The sequence below is a fragment of the Cervus elaphus genome, chromosome 11 (genome assembly GCF_910594005.1).
Source record: "Cervus elaphus chromosome 11, mCerEla1.1, whole genome shotgun sequence".
Classification (NCBI taxonomy): Eukaryota; Metazoa; Chordata; class Mammalia; order Artiodactyla; family Cervidae; genus Cervus; species Cervus elaphus.
In genome coordinates this window covers 71715266-71738916 of record NC_057825.1, presented here as the reverse complement: position 1 = coordinate 71738916, position 23651 = coordinate 71715266, and the positions used below count along the sequence as shown (strand labels likewise).

Below are 23651 nucleotides of genomic sequence, written 5' to 3'. Positions count from 1 at the left end.
CATCCCTCTCTCAGCTCTTGATATCTTTCTAGATGACCCCCAGAGAGCACAGTGATCCCCTCACTGGGTAAATGAAGAAGGCCAGGCCAGCGAGGTCAGAACTCTGCCTTTTGAAGCTGGTGCCTCACTCAGCCGGGTGTTCAATGAGGAACAAAACTTATTGCCAAGTTCCTGATTTTACACCACACTTTAAAACTGTCCCAACTGTAAAAAAAAAAAAAACTCTCAATGTAATTCTTTCATTAAAATACAGTTTTGGTGCTTTAAATAGTCCTGCTTTACTCTAACTTCCTAAATTTGTTTACAGAATGAAATTCAAAGTTTTATCAAATGAAATAATGTTTTCTTACAATTAAAAAGAACTTTGATTATGAAGATGGTAAGATGAGGAGCATGTTAGGCCATTCAGCTTTGCACCTGAGCCTGTCCTTACCAGTTTGCCAGTTTGTGTCTGGTCTGGTCATAACCTTAGTCTACACACAGGGGGAGAATAAAACCCTCATATTGTCTCTGAAAGATGATTCACAGCTGAAGTTCTAAAATAACTCTTCATTTTGAAAGGTAAATTTTCAAACATTAATGAGTTTTTCCAAGTAGGTTTCACTGTGCAGTGGAAAGAATCTGAAATCCATCTGAGGTTGGAACAGAGCAATTAAATTAATTTTGTTATTAAAAAACAAAACTGCTCTTGATTTATGTTTTTACATAATGTTTTACAAGAGAAACAATGCTTAAAGTCCTAATTCCTGTTACAGAAAATGAGGTGGGTAGTGGAAACTTGTATTTCACCAAGGCAATAACCATGTCATCAGACGCTCTTTTTATCACTCAAATTGTCAGTTTTATGAAAATATTTTGTATACTTGATGAGTGTTCTTTCACTGTAATCTTATTGTATTCATGCTGTTTCCAAAGTTAGCTTTTCAGGGTGAGATCGTGGTTCCCAGGCCATTTGTATTGTTGGCTTTATTTCTTCAATATTCAGTTCACTTCAGTTCAGTCGCTCAGTCATGTCTGACTCTTTGCAACCCCATGGACTGCAGCATGCCAGGCCTCCCTATCCATCACCAACTCCCGAAGTTTACTCAAATTCATGTCCATTGAGTCGGTGATGCCATCCAGCCATCTCATCCTCTGTCATCCCCTTCTCCTCCTGCCCTCAATCTTTCCCAGCATCAGGGTGTTTTCAAATAAGTCAGCTCTTCGCATCAGGTGGCCAAAATATTGGAGTTTCAGCTTCAACATCAATCCTTTCAATGAACATTCAGGACTGATTTCCTTTAGGATGGACTGGTTGGATCTCCCTGTGGTCCAAGGGACTCTCAAGAGTCTTCTCCAACACCACAGTTCAAAAGCATCCATTCTTCAAAGCTCAGCTTTCTTTATAGTCCAATTCTCACATTCATACATGACTACTGGAAAACCATAGCCTTGACTAGATGGACCTTTGTTGACAAAATAATGTCTCTGCTTTTTAATATGCTATCTACGTTGGTCATAACTTTCCTTCAAAGGACTAAGTGTCTTTTAATTTAATGGCTGCAGTCACCATCTGCAGTGATTTTGGAGCCCAAAAAAATAAAGTCAGCCACTGTTTCCACTGTTTCCCCATCTATTTGCCAGGAAGTGATGGGACAGGATGCCATGATCTTTATTTTCTGAATGTTGAGCTTTAAGCCAACATTTTCCACTCCCCTCTTTCACTTTCAGCAAGAGGCTCTTTAGTTCTTCTTCACTTTCTGCCATAAGGGTGGTGTCATCTGCATATCTGAGGTTATTGATATTTCTCCCAGCAATCTTGATTCCAGCTTCTGCTTCTTCCAGCCCAGCGTTTCTCATGATGTGCTCTGCATTAAATAAGCAGGGTGACAATATACAGTCTTGACATACTCCTTTACCTATTTGGAACCAGTCTGTTCCATGTCCAGTTCTAACTATTGCTTTCTGACCTGCACACAGATTTCTCAAGAGGCAGGTCAGGTGGTCTGGTATTCCCACCTCTTTCAGAATGTTCCACAGTTTATTGTGATCCACACAGTCAAAGGCTTTGGCATAGTCAATAAAGCAGAAACAGATGTTTTTCTGGAACTCTCTTGCATTTTTGATGATCCAGCAGATGTTGGCAATTTGATCTCTGGTTCCTCTGCCTTTTCTAAAACCAGCTTGAACATCTGGAAGTTCACGGTTCACATATTCCTGAAGCCTGGCTTGGAGAACTTTGAGCATTACCTTACTAACGTGTGAGATGAGTGAAATTGTGCGGTAGTTTGAGCATTCTTTGGGATTGCCTTTCTTAGGGATTGGATTGAAAACTGAAGTCCTGTGGCCACTGCTGAGTTTTCCAAATTTGCTGGCATATTGAGTGTAGCACCTTCACAGTATCATCTTTTAGGATTTGAAATAGCTCAACTGGAATTCTGTCACTTCCACTAGCTTTGTTCCTAGTGATGCTTCCTAAGGCCCACTTGACTTCACATTCCAGGATGTCTGGCTTTAGGTGAGTGATCACACCATCATGATTATCTGGGTGGTGAAGAGCTTTTTTGTACAGTTTTTCTGTGTATTCTTGCCACATCTTCTTAATATCTTCTGCTTCTGTCAGGTCCATACCATTTCTATCCTTTATTGAGCCCATCTTTGCATGAAATATTCCCTTGGTATCTCTAATTTTCTTGAAGAGATCTCTAGTCTTTCCCTATCGTTTTCCTCTATTTCTTTGCACTGATCACCGAGGAAGGCTTTCTCATCTCTTCTTGCTATTCTTTGGAACTCTGCATTCAAATGGGTATATCTTTCCTCTTTTTTGCTTTTTGCTTCTCTTCTTTTCACAGCTATTTGTAAGGCCTCTTCAGACAGCCATTTTGCTTTTTTGCATTTCTTTTTCTTGGGGATGGTCTTGCTCCCTGTCTTCTGTGCAATGTCATGAACCTCCATCCATAGTTCATCAGGCACTCTATCAGATCTAGTCCCTTAAATCTATTTCTCACTTCCACTGTATAATCGTTAGGGATTTGATTTAGGTCATACCTGAATGGGCTATTGGTTTTCCCTATTTTCTTCTATTTCAGTCTGAATTTTGCAATAAGGACTTCATGATCTGAGCCACAATCAGCTCTCTGTCTTGTTTTTACTGACTGTATAGAGCTTATAGACTATATATTTCTTTAATATAGACTGTTAGTATATACATACATCATCAACTGTGACCCTGTCATATGAAGGGTGAAGCAAGAGTTTCACTAGATACTGATAATGAAAATTCAGCTTTTAAGCTTCAAGGAAAAAAGAATTGTAAGAGATCATCAATATTAAGAAATAATAAAGAAAATACACCAATGATTAAAAAAAATGGAACTTGAGCTATATATTTCAGATCTGGAGGAGTAGATAAAGGATCATAAAACTCCATTATGCTCAACATATATCACTCTGGTACCCTAAATTATGAGACCTTCTGCCTTAAATAATCCTTTTTAAACACAAATGGAAAGATGCATTTACTGAACTGTTTCTCACTTAAGAGTCTTTGACTAGTCTTTCTTACCAGAAATCAATCAATTTTAAATTTCTGTCTCCACCCCACTGAAGAAAAAGAGTTGCCTAAAATGATCTCATTAGACAATAGTTCTGCACTGCATCTTAATAGATGTGAAAGTTATTATAATTCTAGGCTAGCCTTGAAAATGGTTTCAGATTTATAAGGAAAGATTTGACTTTTCCAGTACCTAGTTTCATTAATACTGTGAAAAGAAAATTGGAATTGCAGGTTCCTGTGGTGTGTTTGAATTGAGATTAGTGGTTCTTTCCCCATAACCAAAAAGAGAAAAATATTACATTTTTTCATTCTTGTATTTCAATACAACACATGCCAAAAAAAACACCAAAAAACAAAAAACAGTGATCATGTAAAGACTCACACAAATTCATGTCTAAGTGCCACAGCTGCAGAAAGCAGGTAGGTGGCGATTTATACGATATGCACTAATTTCACCTCATCCTGTGGTTTCTTGAGAGGTGGTGCTGGATATTTCAAATCCCTCCCAGTTTCATCTTCCCTGCCATCAGCTCCATCCATGCCCTGCACATTTTGATGCCTACTATTGCAGGTCAGACTGCTTGAGGGAGGTCATGTCTAGTATATCTCAATCCCTACTCAGTCAACTAGAGATTCAGAAAGAACTTGGAAATCAATAAAACTTTACCACCTGCCTGGCTGCTGGGACTAAAAGTTTTCTCAACTACTTTCAAAATCACCAAAGCAAAGCATGTGTTTGAAGGGAAATCCACTGTTGTGGGATTGAGATGATGACTGTCTTCACTAGACATCTAGGCACTGCATGAGAAGCAATGTGAGCCACAGAAAATTGTGTTTTGTGCCTGGAGAACAGGGAGCACCTCCTAGGACTGCTGTTACCTCTAACGGCACCACACAGAATAGAAAAAGCAATGGACAATCACATCATATGTGACGTTGGTGACCCTGAAAATAATCAGAGGAGCACACATTCTCCCTCATCTCTGGGGGAAGCCAGGGGATCATGGCTGTGTGTCCACAGCTTGATCATCTACAAGCTTCATAGACTTTTTGCATGGTCTTTGTACCCATAAATTCTTACTAGAATCCTTGAAATTGTCATGGTATTTACTAAAGTACCACTGTTCTAAAAGCTCTTCATGGTCTGCCTACAGCTACGTGTTCAAATTTGTCTTCCATTTCTCTCAAAGAAAGTAACAGCGATAATTTTATTGCTGTCTCCCAATCCCCATACACCAATAAAAGTTTTATCTTCATACCTGGCTCTTATGACCTTTCTTTTCTAGCTTGGCTGAACATTACTTATTTCTCAGACTTAGCTTAAATGCTTCATCGTTTATGGTGTTCTCTCTATGAATATTCACTCCTGCTGTCAACCAGTTATACGAAGAGCTATTGCTATGTTCCAGGGACTATACTGAGTCCCAAGGGAAGAGGATTTAACCAAACACACTTGATGCCTTCCCTCATGAACCCTGAAATATAATGAGGGAAAGATTTACACAACAAAAAAAGCACACAATTAGGCTGAAAGCAATAACTGAAATGAGTGATGAAGGAAAATGACAAGAACCACGCAGGAGCAGAGCAGAGGTTTCTGATTTAGACTGGGGAGTCAAGTAGACTTTCTGAGGCTGTAATATTTATGCATATATGGAATGACTTTGAGAAAGAAAGGAGTTTGCTTTTCAGGAACTAAACTAATGCCAGACTGGAGGTGGCATATTAACTTTTAGGGGAAAGTGAGAAGTAATTTGAAGGTAGACATGAAACTTTCATAGATCATAGTCCTTGGAAAGAAGCCATGCATCAAAAGATCATCGCACTTGACTGCATAAACAATAATAATTTTATGTGGAAAAAGGTGTCACTAATGAAGTGACAGAAAAGACTGGTTCCAAATAGGAAAAGGAGTACGTCAAGGCTGTATATTGTCACCCTGCTTATTTAACTTATATGAAGAGTACATCATGAGAAACGCTGGGCTGGAAGAAGCACAAGCTGGAATCAAGATTTGTGGGACAAATATCAATAACCTCAGATATGCAGATGACACCACTCTTATGGCAGAAAGTGAAGATAAACTAAAAAGCCTCTTGATGAAAGTGAAAGAGGAGAGTGAAAAAGTTGGTTTAAAGCTCAACATTCAGAAAACCAAGATCATGGCATCTGGTCCCATCACTTCATGGGAACTAGATGGGGAGACAGTGGAAACAGTGTCAGACTTTATTTTCTTGGGCTCCAAAATCACTGCAGATGGTGACTGCAGCCATTAAATTAAAAGACACTTACTCCTTGGAAGGAAAGTTATGACCAATCTAGACAGCATATTAAAAAGCAGAGACATTACTTTGCCAACAAAGGTCTGTCTGGTCAAGGCTATGATTTTTCAAGTGGTCATGTATGGATGTGAGAGTTGGACTGTGAGGAAAGCTGAGCACTGAAGAATTGATGCTTTTGAACCTTGGTTTTGGAGAAGACTCTTGAGAGTCCTTTGGACTGCAAGGAGATCCAACCAGTCCATCCTAAAGGAGATCAGCTCTGGGTGTTCATTGGAAGGACTGATGCTGAAGCTGAAACTCCAATACTTTGGCCACCTGATGCAAAGAGTTGACTCATTGGAAAAGACCCTGATGCTGGGAGGGATTGGGGGCAGGAGGAGAAGGGGATGACAGAGGATGAGATGTCTGCATGGCATCACCGACTTGGTGGGCACGAGTTTGAGTAAACTCCGAGAGTTGGTGGTGGACAGGGAGGCCTTGCGTGCTGCGATTCATGGGGTCACAGAGTCAGACATGACTGAATGACTGAACTGAACTGAACTGAATGAAGTGAAAATGCAGATCAGAAAGGAGAAATATCTGTAGTACATATGACAGACCAAGAGTTAACACCTCTAAAATATAAAAACATGCATCAAGTGCTATGAACAAAGGCAAAAACCCACTGGAAGAATGGACGAAAATAGAGACATGCAAGTGGAGAACAGAAGATCCAAATGGTTGATAAATGGGTGGGACAGGATGCCCAATTTCACTAGAAGGTAAGTCAAAATAAAATAAGGAGGTATTTTTTTCCCCAACAAACTTGGAAGAATAAAGTGAATTTAGGTGATAATTTGGTTAGAACATTTGCTTGGGAAATAGATAATTGTGCTGGTGAGAATATCAATTTCTCAATTTTTAGAAAATAATCTAACATCTATTACAATTTAAAAAAGATTAAATTGCAGCTGGCTGATGGGTGGATGTGAGTTCATTATACAATTCTTTCTAATTTAGTTTATGTTTGAAATTTACAACAGTAATGTTAAAAAATACACAAATATTTTCATCAAGCAGCCTCAGTTTTGAGAATATAGTCTAAAGAATTAAATACACCAGCATGCATATAAGCACAGGATGTTTGCTGATGATGATGTGAGAAAAAAAAAGAGGAAAGGACAACTTAAAAGCTCATTAACAGGGCTATGATTGAGTAAATTATTCCAATAATTTATTGGACACCCGTATTATGGCATACCTATCCCCTAGATTTTTAACAGAGTTAAAAATAGGAATTGGAGAAAATTCTGTTGAACTGAAAGATGTCCATAATACATTAGGAAAGGAGAAAATCAAATTTAATTCATAAAGTATGCTTCTAATTTTCATGTGACAAGAGAGAAAAACAACTCTCTATTTATATATGTTCATAGGAATATAGTGAAGGTGTATGAAAGATTCATGCCAAGCTGTTATCATTGGTTAATGTATGGAGGTGGGAGAAAAGGGAAAAATAAAGCTAAACAGAAAAAAATAATTAAAAATTCCAAGAAATATGTATTAAGTAACAATTTATTAGGCACTACATAAGACATTAATACCAAGGTACACAAAACAGCCTTGGGTTCCACCATCTTAGAACTTTTCAAAATTAAACAGAAAATGTAAGAAAACAAACAACAAATTTAATTAAAAAAAAAACACGAGAAGGCACAAATACTGTGTACTAAGAAAGATAATAAAGAGGGTTGGGTCAGGACATCAGCTATCCCAGTAGAAGGTAGCTGTCCCAATAGAAGTTATTTGGGATGAGCATTAACAGAGCAGGACCCAGGCCTCCCAGTGTGAACCCTGGAAAGCCATCAAGTATTTCTCAAGAAGGAAGACATGACATAGAATAGCTTGAAGTTAGAAAAAAAAAACATAAATCAAGAAGACACATGGGAGAATTTGCGGAAAATCCAACTTTATCCTCATCTCTCAACCATATACTATACCATCCACTTCAGTACGGATCCTTTATTACTGTGAAATCTTAAACTTCTATTGCTTTGTTAATTCTCTTCCATACTAGACTGCTAATCTTTTGATAGTTTCCTGTGACTCTGTTTCTCTTTCCCACCACTTTCCTCCCCTCCAAACACTGAATGAAGACTGAACACAGAAGCTGCAAAATGTGTTTTCTGACTGAATAGAGGAAGAGATTTTTCCAAGTTTATAAATTTTCAGGAGTGGACTGGGATGGATGTAATCATTAAGAAAATGTGAGATCTTTGATTTCAAAGCTTTGAGTAAAGGTAGTAAACAAGCAGGTAAACATTGATGATGATATTGCATACTTCTTTATAAAATGCTTTTGTCTCAATACTTTCCTAACACCCATCTCCTATAATATCTTCAGTAAAAGAAGTAATGATAGTGTTTATTTAATTAAACCAGAAAACACTTCTCTGCTTAAGTGAATGGGGATCATTGTGCATCGATGCAAGTATCAGCTGTGTTTATTTTTCGTAAGGCTTAGATGATAAAGAATTTGCCTGCAATGTGGAAGACCTGGGTTTGACCCCCGGGCCAGGAAGATCCCATTAAGAAGGGACTAGCAACCTTCTCCAGTATTTTTGCCTGAAGAATCCGATGGACAGAGGAGCCTGGTGGGCTGAAGTCAATGGGGTCACAAAGAGTGGGACATGATTGAATGACTAACATTTTCACTTTCTTTCAAGCCTCCATATATAAGTTACTTAAATTCCCGTGACTAAGCGCCAACTTATTTAAAGTCAACTAGGTTAGTAGTCTTCAGTTTGATTTGTTTGGGTGCCTAATATTTATATTAACCTTATCTGATATCCACAGCACTACAAATAGTTGAGAGTTAATTTGGAGCTCTTTTCTCAAACTCAGCAAAGCAGCTTCATAAGTTTCTAGGGTACTTTTTTACTCCTGTGGCTATTAGAGTGAGATGGTTGAAAAGGGCCTCATCAGTCAGGCCAGGTCAAACTTTCCATAACTGTCAAGTAGAAGAAAAGCCATTTGGCAATAATTGAGAAAGTTGGTTTCAAAGCAAGGGGGCCTGGTGATTCTATATCATATATTCTATATTGTGTTTTTCATCAAAATATACCACATTTCAGTAAATGCAAGAGGAGTTATATTTTGAAATAGTGATGGTACTCTCCATTATTGATTTCAAGTCAGCTAAACTCTTTGATAGCAAAATAGTTTGTTTCCCTGGAAGTTCATTGACTAAAACACCTAGAAATATATGCACTGAGAAATCACCTTTCTTAAGACGTATTTAGTTTTTTTTTTTTTAACATATGGAAAGTTGAACAGTCACTTTACACAAAACCAGGGTATTCATTCCAAGGAATCCTTAAGTCTGGAACCAGGAATCTTGGAGGAACCTAGCTTCTAGTAAGATGAAAATGGCACTATGATTACAGCTGCAGTAATGAGGAGTGTGTGTATGAGTGTGTATATGCACATATGTACGTGAATCTTACAGCATTCCTTCCAATTCTCTGACAGAAGTTGCTACAGTCACCTTTATTTTCTCATAATTTATAGGTAAAGTCAGGCTTCTGAAAACTCCACAGAAGATTTCATAATACCTTGGGATTAACTTACTCAAATATATTAAATTATTAAAAACCCTTATGTTAATTTCCTCTCAAAATGATGCATGGCTTTACCTTTAGTAGATAAGAGTTTCATGTGACTTAACAGTCAACTGATGCTCAACACGGGCTACTCTGCCTTCTGACTCACTGCAAGGTTGAAATTTTTTTTATTGTTCTATTTAGTTAGTAGCTGTTACCTCTATTGAATTATTATATGGTAGGCTCTGGGATTTGCACTTTATCTAATTTATTCCTCACAGTGACTCTGTAGTTGTTATTACAACTTTACAGGAAAGGAAACTGAGTCTCAGAGGTCATGCTATGTGTGCTTCACAAGTGACACAGACAAAATTCAAACTCCAGTGAGTCTCTGGCTGTTACAGTTTTATGCATTCAATGTGTCGGCACTTATGACTGCATTTATCAGTATCCCCAATTTTTCCCTTTCCTGAAGAACTGAATCCTTTTAAGCCTCTCATCTAAGTAGTGTCCAGTTCTACCCCTTCCAGTCACATTCCACCCACCCCCTGCCATCTATCTGTCCTCTGCAGTAGAAGGAGTTTGCATTCCCACAGAATCTTAGGAAAGCATAGTAAAGTGGAGAAATAATAATTTTTTATTTTTTTTTAGATCTAGTCCAAGCACTGCCCCCAATTTACTGAATGATTCTTTGAACTTCATTAGCCTCTGCTCACATTTTTTTCATCAGAGATATAACAGTGATACATTATCTCCCAGGGTCACTCTGAGGATCCTACCAGGTAGATAAATGTGTGAGTGCTCTGAGGAAGATAAAGTGCCATGTAAAAACAATGCTGGTCTGATTATCTGCCCTGTGTCTTCTACACAAAGGGGACTGAATCAGTAGCCTTCCCAACAATAAGAGTTTTGTGATACATCCAGCATACCATGGTCAGTCAGTCATGGCAGTGTCCAGTTCCACCAGGAATGTTATCTCTGAGGAGGTCTCTCTATTCATTCTTTCATGAATGGAGGCCCCGTGAATTCAGGTGGCAAAATGACCATTTATTCCAAGGGACCTGTTGTTTCAGGCCATTAATTGTTAAGTTGCATGTGGAGCTTGTTTCTGTTTATCTGTGAAACATTCTATCTTTATGGATCAGCACTCTCCAACTCCCACAGTCGGACTGAATTAAATTTCTCTCACTTTCAAAATTTTATTACAAGATTTTATGTTTCTAGGTATCAGGAAATCAATCACCTGAGACCACTCTTTGGTCATATCTGACAGAGAAGCTTATTATCATGGAAATAAGATCTGTTTCGATTAGGTTTTAGGGTTTCTTTCTAAAATGATTAGGTCACTTCTTCTTGTTTTCTTTCCTTCCCCGCTCTGGAATTCTATGTTGTACTCTGGATGAAACCCACAGTAGAATTCCTGTAGCAGAGCTGTATGCTGGGTTCTTAGAGCCCTGTCTCTTGCCAGGCTTTCTGGACAGCTTTTATGTAATTGCAGGTCATTCTGGGTGATGGGGCAGTGTGCAGTTTTCCTGATTTAAAACTGGGTCTCCTCACTTTGGGTGATCATCTTTATATTCCTGTCATGAAACAATTGCTGTCTCAATTTTCTTTTGTTGGGAAAAGTCATATTCTTTTTGGTTAAAGTGCAATAACTAAGGTGAAAGATTAGACAGCTTCCCTACTGAGCCCATTAGAAGGAGGCATGTCATGTCTAGAATTGGGGACTATGGAAGACAAGCCATCCATCATGGGAGGAAGGGTATGGTGGCTCTGCCAATTTAAGTCACTTTAGCCCAGAACATTTCTGAAGGTCTTAGGAGGCAGAGCTAGTCGATTATAATAGCATGGGGGAAGGTTAATCATTTCTTCTCTCAGAAACTCTGTGGGCAGAGACCTGCATTAAATTCTGCCCCCACCCAAATAAAAATAACAGATGATATGTGTCCTCTTGCCATTTTAGCAACCTACATACATCTAACTGAAGCACTGCTCTTGTCTTATTAGTTTCATAATGGCTACTGAGAAAAGTCTGACGCTGCTAGAATCCAGAAAGAGTTTATAAAGCTTTCTAGATGCTAAAGTGTTAATTACTAAGATTTTTCACCCTTGCCTGTAGCTATAGGTAGGTCTATTTCCATTTATAATATGGCTGACTCCTCAGTTAATTTGTTGGTACTACTAATAAAAGCTAATTAATATTATCAAATGTCTAGGTGGCAACTCAATGTTAAGTGCTTTACATGGATTGTCTCTTTTACCAGCACAACAATATCATGAGTAATTAACATTATTCATGTCATTTTGCAGAAGTAAAAAGTCAAGTACACAGAGGTTCAATGTTTGGCTTCTGATTACACAGCAAATGGGTGAAGTGGGATGTGAATTCAGTCTGATTTCCAAAGTTTGGTCAGTGAAATGTAAGATTTTAGTAGTAGATGCGGTAATATTACTATGTTATATTATGTAACATATATGTACACATCTGTGTACCACATATTACTACTTCTCTACCAATTTTTTAAAATTAATCGACAGCTTCTGGCTGTACTGTCATCTTTAATACATCCCTTTTTAAACCTGGGCATTGAATAAGTATTCTTGTCTTTCTTATTTTATTCCTAATGCTGGGCTTCTTAAAATACTGAGGATGAGTGAGGAGCTACTAATGACAAAAGTGATCTAACCAACAAGTCAACTGACATGAGATGAGACCTGAAGACTTAAAGCCTGCTGTAGTATTTGCTGCTCCTTGGAGCACGTGAACCAACAAAGAAAGCATATGGGCTCTTCATGTGAGCAGCATGTCCTGTAGAGAAGTATTCAGACTATGTTACCTTCCCTCTGTTACCATCTGAGTAAAGGTAACTAATAAAATACCAAGAAAACTCCATAAGAAAACAATTTCATTATCAAAGCTGGTATTGGACACAAATGACAAGAAAATGTGGTTTCATTCTTTCTGCATTTCATGTTTCCATTAGAAGTAGACTTAGCCTATAAAGTCTGGCTGGGGCAGTAAAGAATCTGCTTGTGATGCATGAGATCCAGGTTCACTGGGAAGGTCCCCTGGAGAAGGGAATGGCTACCCACTCCAGTATTCTTGCCTGGAGAATTCCATGGACAGAAGGCCTGGGCAGGGGGGTGGGGGGGGCGTGTGGCTCAAAGAGCTGGACAAGACTGAGCAACTAACACTTTCACTACCCTATATGTTCCTAAACCTATGCCGCATTTCTCTCTTTACAGTATCGGGGAACCATTTTAAAGCACAGCAGTCCATCTCATTGTCTCCTTCTAAAGCTCAACAGGACAAGTCACACTTTAGAAAGGCTTGTGGTTTTTTGAGCCTTTCTAATAAGGACTTTAAAAATGTTATTAATGTTTAAAGGCTGGAGATATATATATTTATATGCAGACTGCCTAGGAATTTATTTTATATACATGAGTAGATTTTTCTGTTATAGCAGGACAGTTCTGTATTAGCAATCATGTACTTTTTGCAGACTTTCAAGTAAATGCTTAATCTAACTCAATAAACTCACTTATTTGCTAAGTAATTACTCTAAGCAGACAATCACAATTAGTTTACATGTGTGAACAGAACTCATTCTAATAGCAAAAGGAACTGTGCCCATTTTCCATCCAGATCCAATCTGTCTGCCTTGTGAAGAGCCTCCCTCAAGGTAGGATAATGCATCTCCTGGCACAAAAACAGTGCCAGTAAAACAGGTCTTCCACTCACCCCTGGGTTTTGTAATCATGTGTTAGTCTTGGTACGCCAGGTTCTCTGCTAAACACTGTGTGTGCATCTTTCAACCTATCACCCCATTTTCTCCATTTTACATAAAAGGAAATTGAGTCTCAAAGATACTAAGTACTTCCCAAGACCAGGAAGAGCTGCAACTCAGACTAGTTCTGCAACTCAAACTAGTTCAAATTGTGACTCCAAAGTTACAGTCACAACTAACACTCCCTTCCTGTTGCATATCACAATTCTTACAAAACTCCCTTGAGTTTTCCCAATGTGGGACAACAATCCACTCTATTATATCATTAAACAAAAATTCTCAAACCAGAAAGGTCAAAATAATTAATATTCAATAAAAGTGGCTATATTCTAGAAACAAACTAACAAAAGCCACCTTTTGCTTGTTATTTTGTTTTCTAGTGATCTCCTGGCAGGAACTAATTGTGGTAAATGAAACGGGTTGACTTAAAGGTGGAATCGCCTTCTCTAAACAAGAGTTGAACCTTCCCCACAGCTTGGCCAAACTTCAGACAGCTCTCGTCCTGTCTCTAGGGCCCTGGCCTCCTTTTTCTTAGAGCATTTACTTCAGAAAACTTGTAATTCCACATTCTTTCTCTGTTCCTTTGATATGTAAAGATTTTTAAAACTTTGTTTCAGTGTTACCACCCAGGATTATTTTTCTCCAGGGTCCAGGCGCCCTCACTTTGAAACCTCGCTTTCGCGGAAGGACAGCTCCTTCCGACTTCTGAGGGGAACGGTGGAGCCTACCTTGAGGCAGCGCCTACCTTGAGGCAGCGCCTACCTTGAGGCAGCGCCTACCTTGAGGCAGCGCCTACCTTGAGGCAGCGCCTACCTTGAGGCAGCGCCTACCTTGAGGCAGCGCCTACCTTGAGGCAGCGCGCTGGCCCCAGCTCACAAAGCGGCCTCAGCCTTGAAGACACTCAAAGGAGGGGCTTAGTGCTCCTTCCGCAAAGCCAATCAGCCAGCACAGAAGGTCCATGGACTATGAGCCCTGCACTCCAGCCCTTAAAAACGCTCGTGTTTCCCCCCCCCCCCCCCCACATTGAATTGAGCTCAGATCGAATTGTGGGCTCCTTCTCTAACACTGTCTGGAATAGATCTCCCTTGCCTGTTTAACTCTGTCCGAGATAATTCTGTCTTGTCATGACTGCTCTCAGAAAAATAGTGGGAACAGTGCAGATGATGTCTAATGACTTTCTTCCATTTTAACTACACAGCAATTCATTTTTATTCCAGTTTCCTGGAGGATTAAATTTATATGGAAAAAAGCAGTTCTTCCACCAGGGGGTGGGGGGTCACACACTGAAAGCCACCTAGCCCATCAGGGCCCCAGCTCCAGCTGTCCCGTCCTGTACCCGTGTGATTAGCTGGGTCCTCACCACCGACTCTGGTGTGACTCTTCAAGAGAGCTGCTCTAGATGTTTCCAAAACTGGAGCACTCATCACTGCTGTTTTGCTGGCTACAGCTCAAAATCCCCCATTTTAACAGCAATGTGTTGGCTATTACGGGCTAATTAAACTCGCTTGAATAATTACATAATAAATACCCCAAATTTAAATGTACCACAAAATCATCTTCTAATCAACCTCTAAAAATATGATCTAATAAGTAATATATTCCTTTAAATGATTGTGATTACTTAGTTAATAAAAAGATGCACCTTGTGCAATATACATATCTTTATTCCTAATGTGGTTAATGGGATCAGTTCAATAGAAATCCCCTGATCTATTCTTAAAATAGCACACTGGAAAACCACACGAAATTGCCTAGTAATTGCAGCAAATTTAGCCTAATGAATAGTAATACATGTAAAGGACCTTTTGCCATCAAATTTAAAATTTATGCCAGCCATGGAAATTATTTAAATGAATCTTTTAAAAATTAATCTTATATTTGTGAGGTGCCTGAATTCTAAAAGAACAACTTTCTGCATTCCAAGAAATTAAAGTGCCACTTTTCCTACACTAGAGAGTGTCTTATTTCTCTTGTATTACAAAAAAGTAACTTAATCTCTCTGAATCTCCTTAGCTATGAAAATACTTGTTTGGCCAAATCATAAAATAGAATATTGCTCATGAAGAACTAAGGACAATGATGAGCACAGAGCAAATCTTTGCTAAATTGTTAGTTGCTATTGTTATCTGTTATTACTCAATTATCCTGAAGTCTGATCAACCGATAGGCAACCAACAATATTTTTTTAAATATTTATTTATTTGGTTGTACTGGGTCTTAGTTTCAGCACTCAGGTTCTTTCACTGTGGCATGTGGGGTCTAGTTCCCCAACCAGGGATTGAACTTGGGTCCCCTGTCCTGGGAAAGTGGAGTCTTAGCCATTAGACCAGGAGGGAAGTCCACAAACAGTATTTTTTTGAGGGGCTGTACTCTCATCCCCATTGGTTCAACTAATGTTTAAGAGATTGCCTCCCAAATGACAATCTTTTTCTTCTCCTATTACTACACTGATTTTTTATTATTCAATAGAGCTTTTCTTTCTCTCCTTCGACAAAGGTTTAACTAATTTGAGAGTGGCCCCATATCCTATGAGCTACCCACTGCCCACATTCATACACAAAAAGAATAAACATATTATTTGAAGTATTCTATATCTAAGAGGAAATTTTCCTCCCTAAATAGGGCTCCCAGGAAACAAACCTGATAATGCTCTCTTTGGAACAAATGACAAACCAGTTTTCATCAGGAAGTTCCCATACCAAAGAAGATCATTATCTTCATTTAGGTATCAGATATCAATATAAAAATCACCTTTTCCAATTTCTTCAAGAGTTTTGAGAAAAAAGAATCTATTTATAAGAAGCCCTCAAAATTAGGATGTACTGACATGATTAAGGGTCACTGTGGAACTTCAGTGGTTTATGGTGTTGTTATTTGTCAATTTATTAATAAATCAAAGTAATCTGCTTCATAAAAACTGTGTTTAAGTGAAAAAAGAAGTCTTGGAAAACATGTATATTTATATAATACATATATTAATAACAGCAAACATTCATATTGAACGTATCATGAGCAAGGCATTGTTTTATCACATGCTATCCACGGTATTAATTCACTGACTCTAGCAACCATATCGCTGGGATGAAGGGAAAGCACAGAAGGAGCAAGTGCTTTTGATAAAAATATGAAGGAAAAGTCAGCCACTTCTCACACGTCCAGACAGCTAAAATCAGGCATTTTAGGGCAATGGTGGCCTGTGACCTAGTTACCAATGGCTGTTTCAGATTTCCACCTGTCGACTAAGAGTTGGAGTTCAATTACACCTGCTGGATTGAACAGCCACCCTCTCATACTCTAAAACACTGTTTATAACAATGTGAAATTGTCATCTGACGCTAACCACACCAGACAGTGTGGCTGGAATCAAGTATAATTGAGTTCCATGTATTCCCACATTCCCACACAGGGGGTTGCTCCTGATCTAGTTTCAACATGTACAGTTCCCATCAGGAGGCCTTAGTGGTTTCATCAGTTGCCCACCAATTTTCAGCCAGGAAAAGTAACAGCTTTATGTAAAAGGGAAAAAAATAGCTTGAATATTCTTTCTTATATAACTGAATTGGGAAAAAGAAAAGCCACCATTTATGCTCTAGTTTATGCCAGGCATTGCAGTAGGTGTCTTATATACATGCTATGCTATGCTATGTCACTTAGTCGTGTCTGACTCTTTGTGACCCCATGACCTGTAGCCCACTAGGCGCCTCTGTCCAATATGTTAGTTTTAATTCTTGTAACAAACTGAAAAACAGGTGTTACTTTAATGTCAAAAACAAAGAGCCTGTTCCTTATAAAGAATAGCTAAAAAATGGGTAGAATGAAAGTTGTCCTTTTGTAGAATGGAACTGAAAGTGCAGACTTTCTATTTGTTTCCCCAGAGCTTAATACAACAGTGAGTGCACAATAATTCTCAACGCTCTTTGGTCAGTGGCGAGACTGACAATCCACCAAATAAATATTCAACCTCCCTCTTCACTAACAGATCTGGGTGGAAGTGCATGGTATTAAAATTTATCAAGCATTTCATAAAAGGTATTAATTTAGTTGTATTCAAGATGATGCCAGATTTTTCCTGTTCACTTCATTAATGCCTTAGTGAGTACTCAGTAGCTTTAGGAAGACATCTAAATGATAAGCATAGCACATTTTAAGAGAAGAAGGCATTTTGGGGAGAGTTTTGGGCAGCGTGATTAGAGAAATTTCATATGTAAATATTCAGGGAGACTGAAAGACATTGGTATGAAATACACAGAACATTTGGGTAATCCACCTATAAAAGTAAATATGGATCTCTTTCCACAAATATTTGTCTTCACTTGCTTAAGGAGAAGCAAAAGTGCATAGCAGGTATGCTGCTGCTGAGCGTGTGTGCTCACCTGTGTCCAACTCTTTGTGACTCCACGGACTGTAGCCCACCAGGCTTCCCTGTCCATGGAATTTTCCAGGAAAGAGTTCTGGAGTGGGGTGCCATTTCCTCCTCCAGGGGATCTTCCCAACCCAGGGACTGAACCTGCCTCTTGCTTAGCAGGTATATCAAGTTATAAATATTTAACTCAATATACTACTTTCCTAAACAATCAGCTTCCCCAAATAAAACCTGCTGATATCTGACATAATTTTTATCAAGGTATATCTAACAATATCCAAAGTCTAATAATATCAGCAACTGCAATTTTTGATTATGTTGTTTTATTTTGTGTTCAAGACACAAAGCAAGTTAGGAAAAGCTATTTAAGAGATCAGAGGAAGGCTATCCTAGCAAACAATATTTAAAGAGGATAACAAAAAACAACTCCTCAATTAAAAACAAACAGTTGGAAAATAGGGAAAAAATCATATGAACTAAGAATTTCACCAGAAGCTGTCATACAAACAGAGCCAATTATGCCAAAAGAGCAACACTGCAAGAATTATTAAAGATGGTCTTTGAAAAATTACAGGGAACTGGATAGAAGAATGAAGTGCAGAAAAGAGATCTCACAGAACTTAATATAGAAAGAGAAACCATGCATGGACTATACTATCAAGACACCATCTAGGGGAGGTAAGATCACAAGAACAGCCTATGTTGGAAGATGCCATAAAACAACAGAATCTGAAGTTTAAGCCTTAAGAAGAACTGATAAATTGAAAACTAGGGAATAAGGAAAGAAACACTGAGGCAGGAGGGCAAGTAAAACTAGACTTGGTACACGAGTGTCGTTAACTGTCATCAGATGGGGTCAGTTCTGTGTCTTGAACATCCGGCAGCAGATTTCCGGGCTATGGAACAAAATAAAAATTCATGCAGCAAATCTTTCATGGGACAACACAAAGGGGTTTCCTGCTCATGGAGCTTTTCTTATGTGGTGAAAATTCTTACTACATGCTAGTGAACAAGTAATGAACAGAAAAATAAGCACTACTGGTTCAGATAAGAGAGAAATTAGTAAAGAAAAGAGAAGCAGAAAAAATATCTGGAGTATGTTATTAACAAGCTGCTCCTTACTTTTGGTTTTATAATATTTAACAACGCCTAGTGAATAAAAAAGAAGAGGAAGATGACAAAATGGTTTAAAAAAAAGAGAAGGGGTGATAATCTCTCTCTTTCTGCATGCCCACCATTCTCTTCTTAGAGCCAGAGACCTAGACAAAGGGAAAGATAGAAAACTAGTCTATAAGGAAAGGTTAGTAAGACCTAGGAGCAATGGCTAGAAGAATGGATCATTTAACTATGCTCAAGAAGGGAGAAAAAAAAGTGACCATTTAAAATGTAATTAGACTTCTTACACGGAAGTTACTAGGTACTCAAGGTGAGGATTCTATATAAAGAAAATGATAGCCTCCACTCAGACAGCAAAAGAAGGATTCAGCCCAGAGGAAAACCAGCAAGTACTATAATTAGTAAGAACCTAGACTGTTTTCAACATTATGTTAATTAACTAGAAAATACTGAAAAAAAATCAACTTCTCTCATGCTAACTGGGGAAACAAAAGCAAATTAATACAAATATAGACACACACATATCAATGTATAACAAATACCAGACTTGGTTTTATGAATGATCCATGCTGGAAGATCTCGAAGATACAAAAAAAGACAGTCATGGTGAGGAACATGAAAATAAGAGAAATGGGGAAAAAAGACAGTTGAGGGAGGAATGAGGCACAGAGATGGACTGACATAATGGACGAAAAAGCACTAGCTTTTCCTTTTTGACTAACGTAGAGAGAATGAGAATAAAAAAAAGAGGGGGCCCAGGACAGTATCAGGAAAGAACCACATCTGTCTAGACAACTAAAAGGGAATGGATGATCATCAGGTCACATTCTAATAACTGTATATGAAAAATGTTCTGGAGGCTGAGAATTTCAATATGTGGGATGGAGGTGAGAGAAAGAAAGATGGGAAGACAGCCAGGATGGACCTTCAAGACCTTCTCCTGCTGAGAGATGACAGCTGAGCTTCTGTTCCTTGTGGGCACTCAGTAAGCTGCTCTAAGTTCTGACAGTCAGTAGTTTTAGCCAGTGCAGAGAAGTGATATTCAAAAGGAGGTGCAACATATGTATCATGAATCATTTCTTATTCAAATATCAGAATGATTAGATTAAAATGATATTCTTCAGAAGAATTGCACATTGATTTTTTAATTATGATATGAAGTTCTCCTGGGGTGACAGGTGACATCTACAGAGGTCATGAGTTATCCCATAGTGGTGAGTCCATATCTACCTCAATGATTCGAACCCTAAACAAGACAATTACTGAATTTTAAGAAACTGCTTACAAAGGAAAACCAACGCAAATTACCCTAATACTTGGTATTATGAGTATGTAGATGAAATTCAGGCTATGATTCATTCATTTTCAGGGTCCACAGCTACCGCTGGATGGTACAAGGCTGTAGGTAAACAGCGGTTGCTTAGTTGCTAAGTCATGTGTAACTCTTTTGTGACCCCATGGACTGTAGCCTGCCAGGCTTCTCTGTCCATGGGACTTCCCAGACAAGAACACTGGAGTGGGTAGCCATTCCCTTCTCCTGGGATCTTCTCGACCCAGGGATCCTGCATTGGCAGGCAAATTCTTTACCACTGAGCCACCAGGGAAGCTGTATTTATGTATTAATCATACTTTATCACAAAGAAGGAGGGTAAATTATGTATCACCTAGAGTTAAAACACATCAACTTGAATTTTAGGGAGACATGGGAAGACTCAAACATGTCTCTATTAAATGAATCAAAGACTGTACCTGTACTGCCATAATACTCTCACTTTCAAAATTCAGAAATATATCACTTAAGATAATTTGCTGGCAGAATGAGAGGTGAAGACTTTTTGTCAGTAGAAAGGTCAAATAATTTTCCACAATGCAATGCAATTTTTAAGCTTTACAGTTTCACTATAGGTGACCCAAGGGAGATCCCCTTAAGCAATTATATTGAAAATTACATTGTGAGCTAATAGAATGTGAACAATAAGGTACGAGCCTTGTGTGCTGTCCTCTACTGCTTTTTCTGAAATACATAATCTTGGTGGGTTTTGTTTGAAAAACTTTTTTTTCCCAATAAATGTAGGTTACTGTATCCATGTAAAAACTAAGAACTCATCTTACAATGAGATGATTTTTCATAAGGAGGACTTCTAGATATAAGTGCAAGGATATTTTTTTAAGGACTACAGCATGCAACAAAGATTTACAGTTAAGCCAAAGAAAGTAAGAAAAAAAGTCGACTAACCTAACCCACCTGAGCTCGGCTCACAGGGGTCAATGTCCTCGTCATCACTGGGACACTCTGCTGAGGCCACAAGGATGTCATCTGTGGTCTGTAAAAGAATCACATTCAGTAGATTACTTTAACGGGACCTAACAGATCTTTTCACCTTTTGTCTTGTGGACTAAACACCATTTGCATTTACCCGTCAGATTGAGAAACCAAATTCAATATTTCCCTTCCCAAGGACACAGAGCTTACATTCTTCAACATATGTTAGGTTCCTCATGGAAGCATTGGCATATTTGTGAAACCTTGATTCTAGCTTATTTTTCATGAGGATAGGTGGCAGCCAACTTGTAGATACCCATCCATTTAACTGCATGGTGAAGCTGCACACAGGAGCAGACAGCAATTTAAAAAACAGCCTGGCAGAAACAGATGATTTGAAATTTATTACAGCCCTGGAGGGCTACAAGGTATGCATCAGTGGGCTTTATGCCCTGCCTGTGCTTGGCTTCCTGAAAGCAGAACAGCTATAACCTTTTATATTCATGACCAAGTAGAATTCAATGTATCTTTGAGATATAGCCTGTCTTTATTAGGAAACATAGATTAAGCAGAGAATATTTTTTCACTGATGCAAAAAGGGAAGCAAATATAGTTCATGGAAGGTATTTTTAAAAATTTTTGTTGAGCTTTCACACTCAATTCTCATCTTTGTAATATTCAGATATCAGGCATTATTTCCCCATTGTCTTTGCCACCATTAAAGTTTCATAATAAATGAAGAGTACTGGGGGGATGGTATTTTACAGCAAACAGGATAGAGGTGACAGTTTTCTTTGTGACATTTTAGTTGCTTCATTGCACTTACAGCAAAGAAGATAACCATCAGCGTAATAAAAAGCAGAGTGTGTAAATCCTAGCAGTTAGTCACATAATCAACACATTTACAAGCATTAAAGGCTATTCTTTACTGTCACTTATAAGCAGCAGTAAACTCAGCATAGATATTTCATAGAAACTGAAGGTTTGCATCATATTTGGCTAAAGCTAAGGCAACACAGACAAAATTCAAGGTACAAGAAGGAAAATATCTCATTACATCTGTTAAGGATTAAGAGATTATAACTGTTTAGACAATACTCAGAACTGCAATATTGATGAAATCCTTATTGAAAAGTAGAATTATAATAGGAGTCTTAAGGGAAAGAAAAAATAAGAAATATGATAAAATATATTTTTATTAAGGGAATATCTAATAGAGGGTAGTGTGCCATGCTTAGTCACTCAGTAACGTCCGACTCTTTGCGCCCCCATGGACTGTAGCCCACCAGGCTCCACTGTTCATAGGGATTCTTCAGGCAAGAATGCTGGAGTGGGTTGCCATTCCCTTCTCCAGGGGATCTTCCCAACCCAGGGATCAAACCCAGGTCTCCTGTATTGCAGGAGCCATCTGCAATACATCCTCTGAGCCATCAGGGAAGCCCAATAGAGGGTAAAGTATAAATATATAAATATTAAGAGAATAGTGTCACTTTGAAAAATGGAGACAAGGGATGATGCATATTTGTGACAAAAATTAGGCTCAAAATGTTTCAAGTACAATGTCTTTAATTAATTAAGAATAAAGAATTTGTTCAGATGTTAGTGCTTCATAATATAACTTTATATAGTATTTTTAATAGTATTTTCAGATGGTTTCACATTATTCTTCTCTTAATTCCTTTTGGCAATTAAGTTGGGAGGCCAAATTCACTTATTTTGCTGCTGTCATATTAAAAGAAGAAGTTTAAATGCTGGTTTTCCTGGAATTGTAACTGTTAATGCCAGTGATAGTCACCAGCAATTGGTGTGATAGTCACGTAGGTATCTTTCATTAAAGTGAGCTTTAAAAGGCAAAAACATATCCTTCTTTTGGCACAAGCACTTCTCTCAGGATAACATACAAACTGACTTGATAATAACAAGTTATTGGATTAAGAGGTCTGCCAGGTCAATTGTTCCAATTCGCCCCAGAACTGATAATCTGCTTTTCAAAAGCCAACTTCAAGGGGAAAGCTACTCTTTTTTTTTTTAAACTACAGTGGATACTCTTTAAAATTAATTTCAAGTTAGAAAAAAATTTCTCATTTTCCTTGAGGAATTTTAACTCTATTGATGAAATCCAGAAAGAGACCTTGTTTTGTTCTTGGTTGGGGGAGGGGGAGGAGGAGCAGGATGTGGACAAATTCTTTAACCTAGTGTTTCTCATCCTGGCAGTGATGTGGTCCCCTCTCCCTTCCTCCATCTGGGAAGACATTTGGTAATGTCTGGAGACATTTTAGTTGTATCAGCTGGGTGCAGGGTGGGAGTAAGTGAGCTCCTATTAGCATTGAATGAGTGGTCACCAGGGATGCTGCTAAAAATTCTAAAATGTATGTGACTGCAAGCGCCCCCAGCAAAGAAAGATCTGACTCCAAAGTTTCCAAAGTGATAATAGTGCAGAAGTTGAGAACCTCTGCTCTAAAAACTCAAAAACTGCTCTGTTCCTTGTTTTTCTCATCTGAAAAAATTGGAGAGCACTGTCACTGTTGTTGTAAAGATTAATTTAGTACATGGAAAGTAACTAGAATACGACCACCTTTTAAATATTTACAAAAGTTGTGATAGTATCAACATTGTCTCACAAATGGTGCACTGATTTAATAGTTTCTGCACTATATAAATAATTTAATTTTAGATATTAAACTGGAAGTTGCACATGTGAATTATTCTCAACTTTACATCTC

The 23651-nt window shown here is 38.3% G+C and overlaps 1 protein-coding gene across 22 annotated transcripts in view; it reads right to left on the bottom strand.

Annotated features, from left to right (window-relative positions):
- The window catches only part of NRXN1 (neurexin 1), a 1160507-nt gene that overhangs the window by 10057 nt on the left and 1126799 nt on the right, over positions 1 to 23651 (bottom strand). For 13 of the 22 annotated variants that reach the window (XM_043918041.1, XM_043918043.1, XM_043918042.1 and 10 more), the window contains one exon: positions 20902 to 20989. In XM_043918041.1, the coding sequence (XP_043773976.1) occupies positions 20902 to 20989 (88 nt within the window). The remainder of the gene's footprint in view (positions 1 to 20901; positions 20990 to 23651) is intronic. The other 9 variants (XM_043918044.1, XM_043918045.1, XM_043918047.1 and 6 more) reach the window with 1 other exon arrangement.